Source organism: Sphaeramia orbicularis, chromosome 6 (genome assembly GCF_902148855.1).
Source record: "Sphaeramia orbicularis chromosome 6, fSphaOr1.1, whole genome shotgun sequence".
Taxonomy (NCBI): Eukaryota; Metazoa; Chordata; class Actinopteri; order Kurtiformes; family Apogonidae; genus Sphaeramia; species Sphaeramia orbicularis.
In genome coordinates this window covers 45,285,664-45,308,106 of record NC_043962.1, presented here as the reverse complement: position 1 = coordinate 45,308,106, position 22,443 = coordinate 45,285,664, and the positions used below count along the sequence as shown (strand labels likewise).

Sequence of the window (22,443 nt, the reverse complement as noted above, 5' to 3'; positions counted from 1 at the left end):
GCTAAGCCAAGTCATGTTAAGTCGAGGAGAGTTGAGTTGATCCCAGTAGTGGAAAAGTCAGTCACTTTGATAGTCATTTACTTTACAGACAACCGATGTTGCTGTTTCCTGGATTACAACACCTGTGAGCTTCAGTGAGTTCACTTTTCTCACAGTGTGCATCTCTTTTGACATTCTTTAAACACATATGTGAGAAAACTGTTGTAGTCTATCTCTGATTCTGTAAGTAATTGTGATATTTGGATTCACTGTCAAAAAGAGTTGTGAAGTGAAGTGAAGGCAGCCTGTGTATTCTGGTCTGCACTAATCCGCAAAGAAATTGTGAAAATGTGAGGTAAACCGTTATTTGGCTGCCTGGCCAGGAAGGATTTTCATTTGCCAGTGTAGAGCAGAAAGACACCCCATCTTTTGTTGCTTTAAGCCTTCATTCCCACCAAGATCCCTCTGAAAACAAGAGGTCTATTTTTACTTCAGGCCACACTACAGCTTCAGAAGTTGGAATTTGGCTCCTGAAACAGGTCCAGCCTCCAAATCCATAGACGAAGCACAACCGGAGTCACACTTATGCCCCACCTCTGCCCTTTGCCAGTAGGGGTACATTCCTAAGAATACCTTCCCACAACACTTGTGGCTGAACGTGATTTACATTTGTCTTGGTGTTTTCGGATGCAAACTGTTAGAAAAGGTACCGTCAATGATCACATGACACCAGGTCTGACACTGGGGTCAACGTGTTCATTTACGTGAAACTCTGGCATCTACATCCATTATTCTAACTGAATCAACTCGAGCATGTCTCCTGCAAACTGATGACCAGTTCATTTGAATATGAACTGTGTAAATGACCACAATGTCATGCTTCAGTGTGAGGAAACAGAGTGACAGAGCAGAGCCAGTGAGAGGCCTGTTAATGCAACCTGACAGGAGTGAGCACAGTCAGTGAGCTGTCTGTTTCCTAAACAGAAAGAAATTCTTTCTGTAGCACTGGCCCCTAAACAGGGTCAGACAAAGGTTGTGACCAACTTCTAACGTGGTTTACAGAATATTAAACAGTTACCTCATCCTGTACAGTAGATTCAGAGACATGGGTTAGTTCATGCACACGTGTGCACAGTGGGATTTCTACTTAAGAACTAGCCAAGGTCCTGAAATATCCTCCTCTCCACATGTTTAAAGTAGTTTGGTCATTAATCCAAAGTTAAACATCAGATCTTCATATGACATGTTCATGAACCAGGCCAGGCTCTATTTGTAATTAAAGATAAAACTTTCAGTTAATTTATTTCATCTATGTTCCTCAGCTTGTACATTGTCTTGATTTATCTGATCACAAATTCTACCATTTCTTTATTCCTTTTCAGTTGAATTCTGAACAATTTATGTCATAATCACTGTTATCATAAGATTAACATGAGGTTTAAATACATGATAACACTGTTTACCCTTGCCCTTGTAAGAGTATTGCAAATCAAATTAGTTTACTGACCAGAACTGGGACAGTTCACTTTTTAATCCGCAATATTTGATGGGCATCCCAGTCAGCAACTTTGGTTAAACTAGTTTCATATTTGTTAATATTTCAGATTGTTTCCTATAATTATTTTTTTAACATAAGATGCATCTTTAATAATTTGATAATAAGATTTTGTGTTTAACCCGTAGAGACCCAAACATCCAACATTGACCAAAAGAATCAACTGATCTGAACTGTTGATCCACTAATCCTATTAATCCATGTAAATAATTGGTGTTAAATACAGTTATTCATCTTTTCATGGTCATCAGATATGACCTATTTGGATGTTCAGAGGCTCCGTAGTGAATGTGGAAACACCGTCATCTTCTACAACATTGATTCACCTGTAAAACCCATGGAGCTGGATCAATGACAGTGGATGGAAACACTTGGTTTATGTTCAGTTAATGCTATATTTTACTGAAAAAGCCTTTTCTACAGTTTTTTTTTATTTTTTTATTTTTTTTTCAGTTTAGACACAATAACCTTTGAGTTTACTCTGAGTTTTTATGAACATCTTCATAATCGGGCAATTAAACATAGCAAAATAGATGATTTTCTCTGGAAAAAAATCCGAAATTCAGAGGATAATATTATAATAAATGGTGATAAATCACTTAGGAAAGGATAAACAGAGAGAAAAATATTTGGGAACTGCCACAAAAGTCACACTGGGTCCTTATGGGTTATTTGTTTTGTACTTCAATGAATTCTATAAATTACTTGTCATTTAAATTTGTTCATACATCAGTCTAATGAAAATATTGAAAGAACTGTGAAAGTGAACCCATTTCATCCCACGTAACTTTAAGATGTGATGACAAGAAATTCAGTATGGTTTAAGGCAGGGCTGTCAAACTCATTTTACTTCAGGGGCCACATACAGCTTAATATGATATATAGTGGGCCAGACCAGTAAAATAGCAGGATAAAAACTTATAAATAATATCAACTCCAAAATTTTCTCTATGTTTTTGAGTGAAAAAAGTAACATTTCATAATGAAAATGTTTATATCTACAAACTGTACTTGAACATAACATAAAAATATATGAACAACCTGAAAATTCTTGAGAAAAATAAGTGCAATTTTAACAATATTACACCTTAGTTTATCATGTATGTATGTGCATCACAACTTCCAGATCACAGTGGATCTACAAATACACACAACATTTAGTAACATACAGAATATTGGTACAATTCCACATACTTCTCTTAAGACGTTTCAGGCTGTTCTTATTTGTTCAGGTTGTTCACATTTTTTGTAAAAGGCTAGTCTGTAAATGTAAACATTTTTGTGTAATTTTACTTTGTTTACACTGAAACAAAGAGAAAAAAATAACTTTTTTCATTATTTATAGGTTATTATGATAGTATTTTACTGGTCTGACCCACTTTAGATCGAATTGACCTGAAATGATTTTAACATCCTTGACTGTTCATATCTTCAGTGTAATTTTTGCATTTCACAAATTTATCCCACGGGCCAAATTGGACCCTTTGGTGGGCTGGTTTTGGCCTCTGGGCCGCATGTTTGACACCTGTGTTTTAAGGAGACCCTTGTTTAATAGTTAACCCTTTCATGCATACTGGTCACTACAGTGGACAGCTATTCTTCTCTTGTTAAATTCATTGGTTTTGTTGTTTTAGTTTCATATCATCCAACACAGTGGACACTCAATGCATCATCCCATACACTGCAATTCACACCATTACTGTAACTTTGTTGTTCTTGATAAACCTGATCTGCAGTAATATGTTTTAGTGTAAATCAATTGTTAATTGTTATAAGACTAATAATAAAAGTTGTCTTAATCAAAAAGTTTTTTTTTTTTTTTTTGCATATCATCTCCATGAAGTGAGTAATAACTAGTATTAGAGTATGTTAAAAATGTGAGAAAACATCAGCTACATGACATATGTTATTATTTCATAGTTTTCACACAGTATATCACTTTCAGATGATGGGTTTTAAATACATATTTCTTTGCTTCAAAAATTAAATGCATGGTGTTCAGCAGAGTGGACATTTTTCTAACCCCATGAAAAATAAGTTCATAAAATTAAAAAAAAAAAAAAAAAATCACATCATTTTTTCATGCCTGAAGAGGAATAAAAATGGTTAAAAAAAAAAAAAAAAAAAAAATCTCGACTCAGGATCTCATAATTCATGCATGAAAGGGTTAAATAAGTGTTTTTGATTAAGATAGTGAAATTTTCGTGAATAGCTGCTATGGTCATAACCTTATCAGATAACAAATCTTAACTCATCTGATTTAATTACAGCTTTGGAGCTTCCCAGGATATAAGAAAGTGAGATTATTTGCAGAATTTCCTCATGTTTTCCTCTCTTCTTCTGTTTCTAATGTGATCCTAAAGACGTGGCAGAGAGATGGACAACCAGTCCAAAGTGGAGCATTCCAATGGACACAGCAGGTCTCTGGACATTGTGCCCAGCACCGAGGAAAAGATGAAAGACAGGGGTCAATGGGGCAACAAGCTGGAGTTTGTCCTGTCGGTGGCTGGAGAAATTATAGGCTTGGGGAATGTCTGGCGTTTCCCCTACCTATGTTATAAGAATGGGGGAGGTGAGTGCTGGAGTTGATCTCACTGCCTGCTTGAACATGAACAGTCAAAACAAAAGTACCTCTAATCGCATGCACGACAGAAGCACATGTTTCAAAGGCATGTGTTTTGACGTGTTTGTCAAGTCCTCATCCATTAAACCCCAGAAAGCACGGTGACGGATTCTTACATTTTTAATGGAATACAAAAACAGAATGCCTATGGGATTTCCATGAATTTCTTGCCAATATGGTTTGTGAACAGATGATAGTAGAGTTAATATGTGATCTATTGGAGAAGATTCATTGCTCAAAGCGGGTAATGGTTCACTGAATGTGGGCAAAGAGCCAAAAATGTTTAGTTTCTCTGTTGTCTTATGTTAACTAATGACACTAGTACATACAGTGGAAAGTTTTTTAATGTCTTCTGAATTTATACAGTTTAAATATATGAAAAATGTTACAGTTAAATAGAATAACTTCCAACTAGTCCATTTCTTTAAGTATCCAAAACTGTATGAATGAAGTCGATAGCAATATACTGTTGTGTATTTCTTGAGAATATACAGACGACATCTAAATAAACCACTCTTTGAATAGGTTTTTTTTTTGTTTGTTTTTTTTCCTAGGTGCCTTCTTCATCCCATATCTCATTTTCCTGTTTGCTTGTGGGATCCCAGTTTTCTTTCTGGAGACCGCCCTGGGACAGTACACCAGTGAGGGTGGCATCACCTGCTGGAGAAAGATCTGCCCATTGTTTGAAGGTAATCCTGTTTCCAAAGACAGAGACAAGGTTAAGGACAGTTCCCAAAATCAACAATGCACCAAATCCTTTTACCTTCAGAGCACAGGTGTCAAACATGCGGCCAAATTTGGCCCGGCAAGGGGTCCAGTCCGGCCCCTCGGATGAATTCTTGAAATGTAAAAATGACACTGAGGATATTAACAATCAAGGATGTTAAAATAATTTTAGGTCAGTTCAATCTACAGGGTGGGGAAGCAAAATTTACAATGAACATTTAGTTGTTTTTTCTCAGCAGGCACTACGTCAATTGTTTTGAAACCAAACATATTGATGTCATAATCATACCTAACACTATTATCCATACCTTTTCACAAACTTTTGCCCATATGAGTAATCAGGAAAGCAAACGTCAAAGAGTGTGTGATTTGCTGAATGCACTCGTCACACCAAAGGAGATTTCAAAAATAGTTGGAGTGTCCATAAAGACTGTTTATAATGGAAAGAAGAGAATGACTATGAGCAAAACTATTACGAGAAAGTCTGGAAGATACTATTAAAGAAGAATGGGAGAAGTTGTCGCCTGAATATTTGAGGAACACTTGCGCAAGTTTCAGGAAGCGTGTGAAGGCAGTTATTGAGAAAGAAGGAGGACACATAGAATAAAAACATTTTCTATTATGTAAATTTTCTTGTGGCAAATAAATTCTCATGACTTTGAATAAACTAATTGGTCATACACTGTCTTTCAATCCCTGCCTCAAAATATTGTAAATTTTGCTTCCCCACCCTGTAAAGTGGATCAGACCAGTAAAATACTATCATAATAACCTATAAATAATGAAAACTGTAATTTTTTTCTCTTTGTTTTAGTGTAAAAAAAGTAAAATTACACAAGAATATTTACAGACTAGCCTTTTACACAAAAACATGAATAACCTGAAATCTCTTCTGAGGTAGGTAGAATTTTAATAATATTCTGCCTGTTATTTGATGTTTTGTGTATTTGTAGATCCACTGTGATTTCTAAGTTGTGATTCACATGTATAAATGATAAACTAAGGCATAATATTGTTAACATTGCACTTATTTTTCTTTAGAATTTTCAGGTTGTTCATATTTGTTCATGTTATGTTCGAGTACAATTCGTAGATTGTAAACATTTTCATTTCTGAATTTTACTTTTTTCACTCAAAAGTTGATATCCTATTATTTATATTATTGTACTAGTCCAGCCCACTTTCTATCATATTAGGCTGTATGTGGCCCCAGAACTAAAATGAGTTTGACACCCCTGCTTTAGATCCATATACTGACCTCTGCAGTACTTGATTCTTTTCCACATTTCATAAGACAGACATGAGTGGTTTCTTGTAAAAGTGCCATGTGGTAGTCTGTGAGAATGAATTTCTGCTGCAAATTATAAATGTCAGTGCTACTCTGAAACAACAAAGTCCTTGTGAACTGCGCAGGATGACATACAAGATTTATTAGAGACAACAACATTCATGTAGACACCTACACATTGCCTGCATTTCTGTGGGATGAAAAGAGAATCTCAGATATTTCTATATGATAGATTTCTCTGTTTGCCCCTGCGCATGCATGGATTAAGTGTGTACAACATTATTCATTTCTTACAGCTGTGGGAGGATACATGGTGCAACGGTTGGCAAGCAACCAACACTGACTAACATGACACTTCTCCAAACCTTTGGTTATTTAACTTTAACTCATAAAGACTCAGACATTTGCCGTTGACCAAAACCATCGACTAACCTAAACCGTTGATCCACTAATCCTATCAATACATGTGAATAATTGGTGTTAAACACAGTTATTCATCTGCTCATGGTCATCAGATATGACCCATTTGGACATTCAGAGGCTTTGTAGTTACCGTGGAAACACAGTCATCTTCTACAACACAGGTGTCAAACATGCGGCCCAGGGGCCAAATCCAGCCCGCCAAAGGGTCTAATCCGGCTTGTAGGATGAATTTGTGAAATGCAAAAATTACACTGAAGATACGAACAATCAAAGATGTCAAAATGATTTTAATTTAGATTCCACATACAGATCAATTAGATCTCAAGTGGGTCAGAGCAGTAAAATACGAACATATTAAACCTATAAATAATGAAAACAGCCAATTTTCTCTTTGTTTCAGCATAAAAAAAAGTAAAATTACATGAAAATGTTTATATTAAACTACTATCCTTTTACAAAAAAATGTGAATAACCCAAAATTCTTAAGGTAAGTAAATGCAATTTTACCAATATTCTCCCTGTTATTAAATGTTTTGTGCATTTGTAATTGTAATGCAAGTTGTAATGCACATGTGTAAAGGATAAACTAATAACCTGAGGCATAATATTGTTAAAATTGCACTTGTTATTCTAAAGATGTTTCTAGTTGTTCATGTTATTCAGATTTTTGTAGATGTATGCATTATCATGTTTTAATTTTAGTTTTTTCACTGTTATTATTTAACCGGTCCAGCCCACTTGAGATCATATTGGGCTGAATGTGGCCCCTGAACTATAATGAGTTTGACACCCCGTTCTAGAACACTGATTCACCAGTAAAACCCAAGGGGTTGGATCAGTGACACTGGATGGAAACACTGGATTTATGTTCAGTTAATGAGAGATTGGACCGAAAAAGTAACTTTTTCTTCATTTTTTTTCAGTTTTGATATAAAACCTTTGACTTTACTTTGAGCTCTTATGAATGTCTACATGAGCAGTCAATTAAACATTAAAACAGATGATTTTCACAAGAAAAAATGAAAAATTTGGAGAATAATGTTATAATAAATGATGATAAATCACTTAGGGAAGGCTAAATAGAGAGAAAAAGTCATTTGGGAACTGACACAAAGTCACACTGAGTCCTCATGGGTTACATAAGGCTGTAATCATCAGCCACTGAGAAGGACCAGGTATGGATGGTCCAAAGGTGGAATTTAATTCTCAGGGGAGTTTTTTTCCCTTATTGTACAAAGTAAAATAATAAGGAAAAACTCATCTTGACATTTTTGCAGTGTTGTTATTACTAAAAAATGATACCTACATACCCACTACCTACTGTGCACATATACATATATACACTGGTTTATTTGCATGAAATCCAGATGTGCACAGTTTGCAGTGTCAAGAACCACATTTAGTTTTTTGGGTTTTTTTTTTCCTGATCTATACCAACAGGGTTTAAGTCTAGTTCATGTTGTAATAGTATTTACATTTATAATCTACAAGTATTTTTGCAATTAAGTAAATGTCCAAGTGTTGCTGTGAACATGCAACAATTTCTGCATTTCTTGGTGTCTTAACCCTTTCATGCATGAATTATGAGCGTTATTATGAGAGTGTTTTTATTCCTCCGGCATTAAAAAACAAAGTGATTTAATTTATTTTATGAACCTGTTTTAGACTTAAACTTAGACTTTATTCAGATGTACAAGCGTATACGGAACAAAATGTTGTTGCATTTGCTCCCTACAGTATAAAATAACAGAATAACAATATAGAGTATAGACAGTAAAAATGTAAGGTGTGTACACAGTGGAATATAGGCTGTGCAAAAGGCAAAAAAAAAAAAAAAACAGTGCATTTTTCATGGAGTTGCAAAACTGTCCACTCAGCTGGATACTATGCATTTAATTTTTGAAGCAAAAAAACGTATTTAGTGATAAATAGTGTGAAAACTATGAATTAAAACCTTTTTAATGCAGCTAGTCTGATGTTTTCTCACATTTTAACATACACTAATATTAGTCATTACTCACTTCATGGAAGTAAAATGCAAAAAAAACAAGTTTTTGTTTGGAAAAAAAAAACAAAACCTGTTAATGACAATCTAATAACAATAACAAGCAATTGATTTACACTTGAACATGTTAGTGCAGATCAGGTTCATGAAGAACAACAGAGTTACAGTAATTGTATGAATGTCAGTGTCTGGGATGGTGCATGAGTGTCCACTGTGTTGGCTGATGTGGAACCAAAACAACAAAACCCATGAATATACAAGAGAACAGCTGGAGAATAACTGTCCTTTGTAGTGACCACTATGCATGAAAGGGTTAATGTTTTTTTTATGTCAATTGATACAAGAATTATTTTAACCCTTAAAGACTTAGAACTATTTTTGTGGTGACTTCCAAATGATTTTTCCCTACATTTAATCTTTCCTAAGTGATTGATCATCATTTCTTACGATATTATCCTCTGCATTTTGTATTTTTCAATGAAAATCAGCTATTTTCCTTCATTTAATGTACTCATCATGTAGATGTTGGTAAAAAGTCATAGGTTCTTATATAAAAGCAGAGAAAATTGAAACCAAAGTGACTTTTTCAGCAAAATATATCTTTATCTGAATGTAAAAACCACTGACAGTCAAACTACATGGGTTTTATTTGTGAATCAATGTTATTGTCACTGTGGAGCCTTTGAACGTCCAAATGGGTCATATCAGATGGTGCTGAAAAAGTGAGAAACTGCATTTCAGCTGGATTACATTTAATTTCAATGTATTAATAGGATTACTGGTTCTCAAGTTATTAAACATTTCAGATCAGTAGACTATGGTTGTTGGCAGCTGTTCAGGTCTTTAGGAGTCACTGACAGTAATAAGCAGCACAGGTCACACACAGCTGCCACATGACATTGCATCTTTCATGCGCCTGCAGCAGGTGATTAAAAAGATTGTGTGGGAATTAAAACACCCCTAGTTAACCCTTCATAAGTACTATTTGGTCTTCTACTGTATTGTAGTCTTTATTCGGTATCATAAATTTCTTTTAAAAAATGAAATGAAATGAAATGAAATGGTGACACATATTCCATGTTTGTTTCCCTGCAGGAGTAGGTTATGCCACGCAGGTGATTGTTGCACTGTTGAACATCTACTACATCATTGTGTTATCCTGGGCCATCTTCTACCTGTCAAACTCCTTTACATGGGACCTTCCCTGGGCCTCCTGCAACAACACCTGGAACACAGGTGACACACAACCTACTGAACTAGTACAACTACGACAAGTGATGCCTGGCACAACAAACCCCGCCCCTCACACATATTGTAGCTTGTTTTGGCATCGATCCAGCTGATGTCATCATGTGTATGTGTGTGGTGATGTCAGCATATCAATCGCCTCTATATACTGTATGTAGCAAGTTTGAAGTAAACTGAATCAAAATTGGTGTTTTTATAGACATTTGAAATTTCACCCATTATAAGTAAATGGGGAAAAAAGAATTAAAAAATCCATAAAAAATGCAAACTTTTGCCTTCTTTTCCCAAAATATAATGACATCTATTCTAGGTCCCTGGCAATCTATAAACCCAATTTGTTATGAATTCAACCAATAGGTTTGCTGCTACACACATTTTAATTTCGCTCATTATAAGAAAATGGGAAAAAAAAAAAAAAAAAAAACATTTTAAAAATGTATTTAAAAAAATGTAACATTGACCTACTGCTCCCAAAATGTAATCAGATCTATTCTGGGTCACTGGCAATCTAAATTTCCAATTTGGTATGAATTCAACCAATAGTTTTGCTACTAGAGTGTTAACAAACAAATAAATAACCAAACCAAACCAAAAACAACACCCCTTGCCACTCCTTTGGGGGCAGCTATAAAAATATACTATAATGTTCAATAGAACAGGTAGATCATCATGTGCACTTCTTCTGTTTTGGATTATGTATTAGGGAACACATATTCATTACTATTCAACTTATTATTTAACCTGTTTTATTATTTTTTCATTTATTTCCACAGGGTCATTTCATTCATGCATTATTTTTAGAATTGCTCATTGCTTCTCATTATTACTTGTGTTGTTTCTCTTGCCTCTGTGTAACTTGGAAACCTCTGTGAACACTTGGACTTCCTCACTCCATTGAATGTCTTTTTGTCGTTTTCTCATTCAAGCCTCCTGTATGCCATTTCAGAAGGGAAATAGCTCCATCAATCACCATGAGAACACCACTTCTCCTGTCATTGAGTTCTGGGAGTAAGTGCCTTTTCTGTCTGGTTGTTCTCAGACAGAAATTCTATGTTTGCCTATTTAAAGTAATACTCATATTGTAATTTTTATTTTAGATCATGTTCTTTTTATTTTTATTTTTTGCTTAAAGTGTTCACTACAGGTTTTAAAGGTTTGTCACATGCCCATGTAAAGTGCATGTAGGCCATAAGATTCATATCAGGTGTGTCTTTTCATACATAATCCAGGCGCAGAGTGCTGCGGATCTCCTCAGGGATTGATCATATTGGTGTTCTAAACTGGGACCTGGTCATCTGTCTTGCCGTTGCCTGGGTCATCTGTTACTTCTGTATCTGGAAGGGAGTTAAGTCCACTGGCAAGGTAAACTATTCTATCTGAAACACAGAAATCATGGTTAAATATTGTCATTCACAGAACCTCGGACATTGCTATCTTTCCAAATTTAACTCTAGCAGGGGTTTAACAGTAAAAGAATAACACATTAAGGCAAGTTAGATGAGCCTGAATTGATACTTAGGGAATACAGAATTATAACATCTACCTCATTAAACTTGTAACTTGTTTTTTTCCCCCAACAAATATTAAGTAAAATCAAACATGCCTTTTATTTGTTAATTGCATTTTAACCAATCTCAGAAGAAAAAAAAATCCAATTGTATAATACTGAATTGAGTTGAATAATGGAAGTGTATTCTTATCTTATGATTGTTTTATCATCTTATGTCAGTCTTACAAACAGAAAGATTTTATTAAGAGCGAAGATACAAAGTAAACCTCAGTGTTAATTGGTAGATTTAAAATCCTTGTAAAATGTTTAAAATTAGTTAAAATTGCCTCAGTAAATTTAAGTAAATTCAACCTAAAGCTTTAGTAGACCTAAATTCTAAATGCTATTCTCTGCGAAATAAATATATTAACAAGTTTTCTTTGTGAAATGTATTTAGTTTTATTAAATATTTAGGCACCATTAAGTACATTTTATCAACTTTTTTTTTTTTTTAAACATAACTAAATTAACCCTTTCATGCATGAGTTATGAGAACCTTAATCAAGATTATTTTCCTGAGTGTTTTAATTCCTCTTTAGGCATGAAAAAAACAATGCCACTGATTTTTTTTTTTTTTTTTTTTTTTTTTTTTTTTTATTAATGAACCTATTTTTCATCTATTTAATCATGGAGTTGCAAAAATGTCCACTAAGCTGGACACCATGCATTTAATTTTTGAAGCAAAGAAACATGTATTTACTGACATACTGTGGAATATTTTTTTAATGCCACTAATCTGATGTTTTGTCACATTTTAATGTACTCTAATACTAGTTATTACTCACTTTATGAAGATAATATGCAAAAAAAACAAAAAAAAAACCTTTTTGTTTAAAAAAAAAAAAACCCTGTTAATTACAGTCTAATAATAAAAACCCTTTCATGCATAGTGGTCACTCCAGTGGACAGTTATTCTACAGTTGTTCTATTGTATATTTATGGATTTTGTTGTTTTAGTTCCATGTCAGTTAACACAGTGGACACTTATGCATCATCCCAAACACTGTAACTCATACCATTACTGTAAATTTGCTGATCTAGATAAACCTGATCTGCACTAACAAGTTTGATTGTAAAACTGTTATTAAACTGTAATTGACAGTTTGTTTGTTTGTTTTTTTTGTTTTTTTTTTTGCATATAATCTCCATGCAGGTATTGCTGAAATGTGAGAAAACATCAAATTAGCAGCATTAAAAAATGTTTTTATCTCATAGCTTTCACACAGTATATCAGTAGATACATGTTTCTTTGCTTCCAAAATTAAATGCATGATTTTGTAACTCCATGTAAAATCAGTTCATAAAAATAAATAAATAAATAATTAAAAAAAAAAAATTAAATCACATTGGTTTTTTTCATGCCTAAAGAGGAATAAAAACACTTAGGAAAAAAAAATCTTGATTAAGGTTCTCATAATTCATGCATGAAAGGGATAACAAGCAACTGATTTACACTCAGACATGTTACTGCAGATCAGGTTTATCAAGAACAGTAAAATTACAGTAATGGTATGAATGTCAGTGTATGGGATGATCCACTGTGTTGGCTGATATGGAACTAAAACAAAATCCATGAATATACAAGAGAACAGCTGTAGAATAACTGTCCACTGTAGTGACCACTCTGCATGAAAGGGTTAATTAACATTAAATCTGTTCAATAATATTCCATGTCACTTTCTTACTGTTTTTTTTAAATAATAATGGACATATTTTAATGGACATATGGTAGTGATGCTGTTTCCCTGCAGGTTGTTTACTTCACTGCCACCTTCCCTTATGCTATGCTACTGATTTTGCTGATCAGAGGCGTCACTCTGCCCGGTGCCTCCAGAGGAATCCACTTCTACCTCTATCCTGACCTGGGAAGACTGTCTGACCCACAGGTTGGTCACAAATGCACAAAGTTATACTGATTCATAGAGAACTATACACAGAAAATCTAAGACGTATAGATGTTAGGGTACTTTGGGTTCAGATTGAACCAAACCAAAAACATCCACTGATCTAAAATGTTGAATAACTTTTGAACCACTATTCCTATCAGTACATTTAAATACCTCAGGTAAAATGCTGTTTCTCGTCTATTTGGCGACTCTGTGATGAACACAGGAACACTGATACTGATTCACCAGTAAAACCTATGCACTTTAACAAATCACAGCGGTTCTAGACCTTAGTTTTTACATTCAGTTAATGATACATGTAGCTGGAAAAGACACTTTTTTTCTGTTTTGATAAAATAACCCATGAATTTACTCTGAACTTTATAGACGATAGAAACAAGATAGAATAGAATAGTTTATTGTCATTGCATTGTACAATACAATGACATTTAAAAGCTCTTCACTAGTCATTCACTCCCACACACGTACATGAAGATATCAAATAAATACGGTGGTAAAGTGCATGAGAAATTAGGTGCAATACAGTGATAAAAAACAAAAAACAAAAAACAAAAAAAAACAAAAAAAAAAAAACAAGAAACAAGTCCTTGGGCAGTTCAGATGGTGGAGGTGAGGGGCAGTGGGATGGGGGGTTTATGAGTGTCTACATTAGTACATCAGGAAATTGAATATAAGAAAATGCCTGGATTTACAGAAAAATGCAAAACGCAGAAGAAAATATTATAACAAATAATGATAAATCACTTACAAAAGGTTAAATTTAGGTTCTAGGTCTTAAAGGGTTAATCCTAATAATTCTGTGATGACAGACATACACATACACACTGATACACTCATCTATTTGTACATTGCTTGATATTTTTGGTGTTTCAAAGTCAAAAGTTTTGTTATATCTACAGTACAATGGAGAAGACTTGATTTTAGTTTTTCTAGCCTTCGCCTAAAGTTGTGGCTAAAGTTTGGTGTATTTTGCCTGTGAAATATATGCATGTAAAATGTGAAAAAGCTCATGACAAATAAATATGGTTGGGAAGTGCATGAGAAACAAGGTGCAATGCAGTGATAAAAAACAAAAAAAACAACAACAACAAGAAAACAAGTCCTTGGGCAATTCAGATGGTGGAGGTGAGGAGCAGTGGGATGGGGGGTTTATGAGCGTCTACATTAGGACATCAGGAATTTAAATGTAGGAAAATGCCTGGATTTACAGAAAAATGCAAAATGCGGAGGAAAATATTGTAACAAATAGTGATAAATCACTTACTAAAGGTTAAATTTAGGTTCTAGGTTTTAAAGGGTTAATCCTAATAATTCTGTGATGACAGACATACACATACACACTGATACACTCATCTATATGTACATTGCTTGATATTTTTGGTGTTTCAAAGTCAAAAGTTTTGTTGTATCTACAATGGAGAAGACTTGATTTTAGTTTTTCTGGCTTTTGCCTAAAGTTGTGGCTAAAGTTTGGAGCATTTTGCCTGTGAAATATACGCATGTAAAATGTGGAAAAAGCTCATGACAAATAAATATGGTTGCAAAGTTCATGAGAAACAAGGTGCAATGCAGTGATAAAAAAAAAAACAAAAAAAAAAACAAGTCCTTGGGCAGTTCAGATGGTGGAGGTGAGGAGCAGCGGGATGGGGGGTTTATGAGTGTCTACAGGGTGTCCCATTAGTCTCCATACATAAGAAAAATAAATAAACATTTCTTGACATAAACCATTTTTATTTATATAATATGCTCTATATGACTGCCATTTTGTCGGGAACACATTTCAATGCGTGTCTGCTGAAGAACTATAAAGAAGGAATATAAAGAAATACATGTTAGAACCATATATGTATGGAATGTATTATCTCTCCTATGTATGGAGACTTATAGGACACCCTGTACATTAGTACATCAGGAAATTGAATATAAGAAAATGCCTGGATTTACAGAAAAATGCAAAATGCGGAGGAAAATATTATAACAAATAATGATAAATCACTTACAAAAGGTTAAATTTAGGTTCTAGGTCTTAAAGGGTTAATCCTAATAATTCTGTGATGACAGACATACACATACACACTGATACACACATCTATTTGTACATTGCTTGATATTTTTGGTGTTTCAAAGTCAAAAGTTTTGTTATATCTACAGTACAATGGAGAAGACTTGATTTTAGTTTTTCTAGCCTTCGCCTAAAGTTGTGGCTAAAGTTTGGTGTATTTTGCCTGTGAAATATATGCATGTAAAATGTGAAAAAGCTCATGACAAATAAATATGGTTGGGAAGTGCATGAGAAACAAGGTGCAATGCAGTGATAAAAAACAAAAAAAACAACAACAACAAGAAAACAAGTCCTTGGGCAATTCAGATGGTGGAGGTGAGGAGCAGTGGGATGGGGGGTTTATGAGCGTCTACATTAGGACATCAGGAATTTAAATATAGGAAAATGCCTGGATTTACAGAAAAATGCAAAATGCGGAGGAAAATATTGTAACAAATAGTGATAAATCACTTACTAAAGGTTAAATTTAGGTTCTAGGTCTTAAAGGGTTAATCCTAATAATTCTGTGATGACAGACATACACATACACACTGATACACACATCTATATGTACATTGCTTGATATTTTTGGTGTTTCAAAGTCAAAAGTTTTGTTGTATCTACACTGGAGAAGTCTTGATTTTAGTTTTTCTGGCCTTCGCCTACAGTTGTGGCAAAAGTTTGGTATATTTTGCCTGTGAAATGTACACATCGATGGCCAAAAAACAACACCTCCTATCTGAAAAAATGCACTGTTTGAGAAATTTTTAAGTATCTTGTTTTTTCATGCACAAAATGCTGTGTAAAAAGTAATATAGCCCAACAACAATGCATTATTTGTTGGGTTTCATTACCCAGTATTATTCTGCAAGAAAACAGGCAGTTTTGTTTAATTTTCTCAACAAAGTACATTTTTCAGATAGGAAGTTTTGTTTTTTGGCCATCGAAAAAATGTGAAAAAGCTCACGACTTGGTAAAGAGTGTGTTTAACCCATAAAGACCCAATCTACTGATCTAAACTGTTTAATACCTGTTGATCCACTAATCCTATCAATACATATCAATAATTGGTGTAAAATACAGTTTGTCGTCTTTTCATGGTCATCAGATATGACCCATTTGGATGTTCAGAGGCTCTGTAGTTACCGTGGAAACACCATCATCTTCTACAACATTGATTCACCAGTAAAACCCATGGAGTTGGATCAATGACAGTGGATGGAGACACTTGTTTTTGCTTTCAGTTATTAATGTCTTTGTTGTTGAAAAAGTCACTTTTTCTTCAGTTTTCTCTGCTTCTCATGTAATAACCCTCAACCTATTCTAAGCTTTTATGAACATCAACATGATCGATTAATGAAATATAGGAAAATACATGATTTCCACTTTAAAAAACACCAAATGCAGAGGATGGTATTATAATTAACAGTGATAAATTGCTTAAAAAAGGTTAAAAAGAGAGAAACGTTTTTTTAGAGGAATTAACATAAAAGTCACAGTGGGTCTTTATAGGCTAAGGCATGACTTTGCGTTGGTTATTTTGCTTTCCAATTTTGCTTCCATTATTTTGCACGAAATGCTGTTTTTTTCAGCACTAATAAGCAAGAGTTTGCAAAGCACACGATCATTTCTAATTAATGTGTTGAGCTCGGTTCCCTACTGCTTAGGAAAGATGGTTCTAGCAGGGATTTCACTTTACTTTCCTCGCCATTAGCATGAATATTAAAAAGAGGGGCCCTCAGTCCCTTTGGGTTCTGGGAATGAATATAAACCCTGTATTTTCAGGCCAAAGCCGGCTGAGCTAGCAGCGCTTGTGTCCTGTGTATACCTTCCTTTGTGTCATGTCGTGTCCAAATCTTATGTTGCTATTTGGACCCTTGATCAGTCAGATCTTCAGTTCTGGCTGTCAGCTGTCTAAAGAATGCCTGAGTGCTCTGGAAGTATTTATCCAGAGCTGGAAGCAAAAAGAGAATGCTCATTAGAATTTTGAAGTGCTGCTGGATAATCTTAAAAAAAGTGGAAATGTGTTGAACTTCATGAACTGGAGAGACAGGGTTGTCGAGGTTGAAAATAAGGTTTTGATGAAAGCTGAAACACTTTACATGCATGTTTGGTCTTTTAAATAAGAGAGAGAAATAAGGGAAAAGGAAAACAAAAAAACTTACCATTTAATATTTTTGGTTGATTTTATTACCTGAATGTTTACTTTACTTAATAATAATAATAATAATAATAATAATAATAATAATAATAATAATAATAATAATGGATTGGATTTATATAGCACCTTTCTAGACACCCAAAGCACTTTACATTATTGACCCATTGTTCATTCGCTCTCACATTCTCCCTCTGGTGGTGGTAAACTACATCTGTAGCCACAGCTGCCCTGGGGCAGACTGACAGACTTACACAATTGTACTGACCAATCATATTTGTAAAAAAATAATGATTTTTAGATTTAACCTTCCTCTTGTGTTAGCTTTTGTTACCATCTCTTATGTTAATGGATCAGTTTTGACCCATGTCTTAAATCAGCTGTAAAACACACTGAAAACAATTATCTACCATCAAGTTTGTTTCTCATTTCTTGTTTACCTTGTTAGGCTTCATAATCCAAGAAAATATTGGTTTTAATATTTTTGGTGTGAGCCTCTGGGCCTTTTTTTGTCAGTATACCCCTCGATGTGCACTCTACAAGTCACCAACTCTATACGAAACTGACCTCACATGTGTGGACCAAGGTTATAATAGTTTTGTATGTTTCGTTATAGTTTAGTTTTAGTTAGTTTTGACTTTTTTTCTCTAATTCAGTTAGTTTTAATTAGTTTTAAAAGCAGGTTTGGTAGTTTTAATTAGTTTTTGTTTTTTTTCTAAATGCTTAGTTTTAGTTTAGTTTTAGTTTTTTCATATTTTTTATCTTTCTCACCGTCATATTCCAATAAATCCCAGTCTGCTGCTTTCTCCCAACTTCAGTCTCCATGTTGCCAGGTAACAACGACAAGTGACGAGAAGTGACGGACCATGAAGTGCCGCTAGCTAAAATTGCTCGAGCGAAATAAATCGATTTCATATCAGTCCGACACTGACAAAGACGAAAACGAAGGGATTTTTATCCATAATTTTTATACGTTTTAGTTAGTTTTGTAAGCTCACAATACAGTTTCAGGTAGTTATTGTTTTTTCTTTTAATTATAGTTTTTATTTATTTCAATTAATGAAAATGTTTTTTCAATTCTACTTTTTGTCATTTCGTTAGTTTTCGTAAATGATAATAATCTTGGTGTGGACATGCCCGTCTTTGCTTGTGCTGTTTTTTGTGCAGGTATACTGGATAAGTGGGCAAAATGAGAATCCCCAAAAGCTCACATGATTGGGAGAGGAGCTGACTGTGCATTGGCTGACAGTACACCAATGATTTCAGTTTTGGCTCTAATTATTGCTTTATGATCTTATTTTAATAACTGGGTAAAAATCGACCCTAACAATATAGAGGTCATATTTTCAACCAGAGCATTTCATAACTTTAGTGAAAAAAAAAAGAGTATTATTTTATTGAAATAGAGGTTCCAGACAAAGTAAAAAAAAGCCTTGATGCAATAAACAAATTTTATGTGGTTCTTTTATGCATTTAAAACCTAAAATGATAAAAGTAATAATGGATTAGATTTATATATCACTTTTCTTTGAACGCATACTCAAAGCGCGTACAGAGGATCCATTATTCATTCACTTTAACATTCTCACTCTGGTGGTGGTAAACGACACTGAACAAAAATATAAATGCCCCACTTTTGTTTTTGCTCCCATTTTTCATGAGCTGAACTCAAAGATCTAAAACTTTTTCTGTGTACACACAAGGTTTATTTCTCTCAAATATTGTTCACAAATCTGTCTAAATTTGTGTTAGTGAACACTTCTTTGCTGAGATAATCCATCCACCTCACAGGTGTGGCATATCAAGATGCTGATTAGACAGCAGGATTATTGCACAGGTGTGCCTTAGGCTGGCCACAATAAAAGGCCACTCCAAAATGTGCAGTTTTATCACACAGCACAATACCACAGATGTCACAAGTTTTGAGGGAATATGCAATTGGCATGCTGACTTCAGGAATGTCCACCAGAGCTTTTGCCTGTGAACTGAATGTTCATTTCTCTACCATAAACCATCTCCAAAGGGGTTTCAGAGAATTCATGAAGAAGACTGTGCGAGGAAAATGGTGGTCACACCAAGTACTGACTGGTTTTCTGACCCCCGTGGACCACCCAATACAGTAAAAGTGCACATTTTAGAGTGGCCTTTTATTGTGGCCAGCCTAAGTCACACCTGTGCAATAATCCTGCTGTCTAATCAGCATCTTGATATGCCACACCTGTGAGGTGGATGGATTATCTCAGCAAAGGACAAAGGAGAAGTGCTCACCAACACAGATTTAGACAAATTTATGAACAATATTTGAGAGAAATAGGCCTTTTGTGTGCATAGAAAAAGTTTTAGATCTTTGAGTTCAGCTCATTAAAAATGGGAGCAAAAACAAAAGTGGGGCATTTATATTTTTGTTCAGTGTACATTTGTAGCCACAGCTGCCCTGGGGCAGACTGACAATCCGCACCTACAGCCCCTCCGACCACCACTGAACATTCATACACCAGTGTGAGTAGCAGCACTGCAGGCAAGGAGGGTGAAGTGTCTTGCCCAAGGACACAACAGCACATGGACAGAGCGGGATTTGAACCGCCAACCCTTCAGTTATTGGACAACCCGCACTACAATCTGAGCCATGGCCACCCAAAATGAGTCAGTGCTGACCCTAACACAAGAGGAAGGTTAATGCTAGCAATACACTAAAAGAAACAGGATATTTTTACCACTGCTTTCATCACCTATTATTACACAACGTCATGTAAATGCTTCACTTTGTAAATGGAATTTGCTTTTTCATCTTAAGCTGATGACGGTCTGGGTGATCTGACCATAACACATTTCATCCTTCAGTCCAGAAAACCTCATGGCGTTTCTGTGCAGAACTGATGTAGGGTTTCCTCCTTGTGTTGTTGTGTTTCTGGAAGCAGCAATGGACTGTGTCAAATGACAGTGGTTTCCCAAAGTTCTCCTGAGGCCATGTAGCTATGGTCACCATGGTAACAGGACGTTTATGAAGCGGTGTCGTCTGAGGTCGCACACATTCAGCAGTGGCTTCTGACCTTAACCTTTATGAGATTTCCCCAGACTCTTTCACAATAATATGTACTGTGGATGGTGAAAGACTTACATTCTTTGTAATTTTGCACTCATTGATTCTCTCACACAGTTTGGCACCGAGTGTTGTGCTATGACCCATGCATGCAAAGTCTAAGCCTAACTCTACAGTAAGCTGACTGTACTTTTATCAGTTAAATAAGTCAATTAACAAGTCTTGCATTTTACTTTTAGTATAGTTTAAAGCATGTTTTCAACTTATCTGGCTGTTAGATTGTCCTCAGTGTCTAATGTAATTTATATGGCGTTGAAGTTATGTTAAGTTATGTGTTAAAGGCATGATATAGGGATGTAACGATATGAAGATTTCATATCACGGTTATTGTGACCAAAATATTACGGTTATTATTATTGTGGTATTATTGAAATTGTACTCAAAATGTAGGCACAATGTACCTTCTGTTGGCAGAAACATTCAAATATTAACCCTTAGTGGTCTGAGCCTATTTTGTCTGTTTTTCCGAAATTTTGATTTTACCTTTATATACTATATAAACAAATGTTTACTGTACCCATGTTTGGGATCTGTTTTTTTGAGCCCAACTTCATCTATATCATCTGCCTATTATTTTTTTTGCTTTAACCTACTACAAAAACATAAAATGACAGAAAGCACAAAAAAGTAAAATAAAATCTGATTTGAAAAATATATATAATTTATTGCATGAATAACACAAAGATGCTTAACGAACCTTTTCAAAGAATTTAAAAGTGAATATTGGTTTCAAATATTAGGAATATAAAATCAAACTTGAAATAAATTAAAACTATACTCAAATATTTGACATAACAGCAGATCTTTACATAGGGTTTTTTCCCCTTAAAGTGCGGTAATCAAACACAGTTATTATGATAATTAGAATTTAAACGGTAATACTAACCGTCTGCAATTTTACCACAGTTTATTGTTATACCGGTAATCGTTACATCCCTAGTATGATATGATGAACTTTATTTCAAACAATAGGAAGGAACAAATGAAAGGCAAAGAGAAACCATGAATTTAAAGAGAACACTCCAGAACATCAAACCAAAAAAGAACACAATGTACAACTGCCTCATTGTGGCTCCTCAACAACACTTTACATCCGAAATGGAGTAGGAAGAAACCAAGCTTATATTTACCTACCCCAATTTTACATGACCAATATATACAGTCCATAAAAAAAAGAACAGGTCAGCACTGAGTTACTGAAAAAGAGCTCAGGTTATAATGTACCACAGAAAACAGAATACAGCCGTGTTTCTTTCTTCAAACACTTCCACCATCCTGGGTTAAACTGCTGTTCCTCACCCTTACGTTTCTTTAAAAATGTTATTTTATATATTCCTTTAAACTGATTTATGTTTTTTACTTTGCTTTAATCCATCTCTTAGACTGTTCCATAATTTAACCCCTGTGATTGAAACACACATCCTTTTTTATAGTTGTTCTGACAAATTCCATAGTTTACTTGGAAGTAATCTATGTCTTGCTTTAAATATTAGTTGTGCTGTTTTAACCCTTTGATGCATGAATTATGAGAACCTTAGTCAAGATTTTTTTCTTGAGTGTTTTTATTCCTCTTTAGGCATGAAAAAAACAATGACATTGAATTTTTCCTAATTAACCTATTTTTCACAGAGTTACAAAAATGTCCACTTATTTGGACACCATGTGTTTAATTTTTGAAGCAAAGAAACATGTATTTAAAACGCAATATCAGAAAGTGTGAAAACTATGAAACAAAAGCATTTTTGATGCAAGTATTCTGATGTTTTCTCACGTTTTATCATATTCTAATACTAGTTCTTACTCACTTCATGGAGATAGTATTAAAAAAAAATTTGTTTTTA

At 34.5% G+C, this 22,443-nt stretch overlaps 1 protein-coding gene across 2 annotated transcripts in view; it reads left to right on the top strand.

The window, feature by feature from the left end:
• slc6a13 (solute carrier family 6 member 13) overlaps positions 1-22,443 on the top strand; it is a 43,080-nt gene that overhangs the window by 6,966 nt on the left and 13,671 nt on the right. The window contains exons 2-7 of one of the 2 annotated variants that reach the window (XM_030137324.1): positions 3,898-4,106; positions 4,712-4,846; positions 9,695-9,835; positions 10,774-10,855; positions 11,077-11,209; positions 13,148-13,282. In XM_030137324.1, the coding sequence (XP_029993184.1) occupies positions 3,911-4,106; positions 4,712-4,846; positions 9,695-9,835; positions 10,774-10,855; positions 11,077-11,209; positions 13,148-13,282 (822 nt within the window). In that variant the 5' untranslated portion in view covers positions 3,898-3,910. Of the gene's footprint in view, positions 1-3,884; positions 4,107-4,711; positions 4,847-9,694; positions 9,836-10,773; positions 10,856-11,076; positions 11,210-13,147; positions 13,283-22,443 lie in introns of both variants that reach the window. The other variant, XM_030137325.1, reaches the window with a different exon arrangement.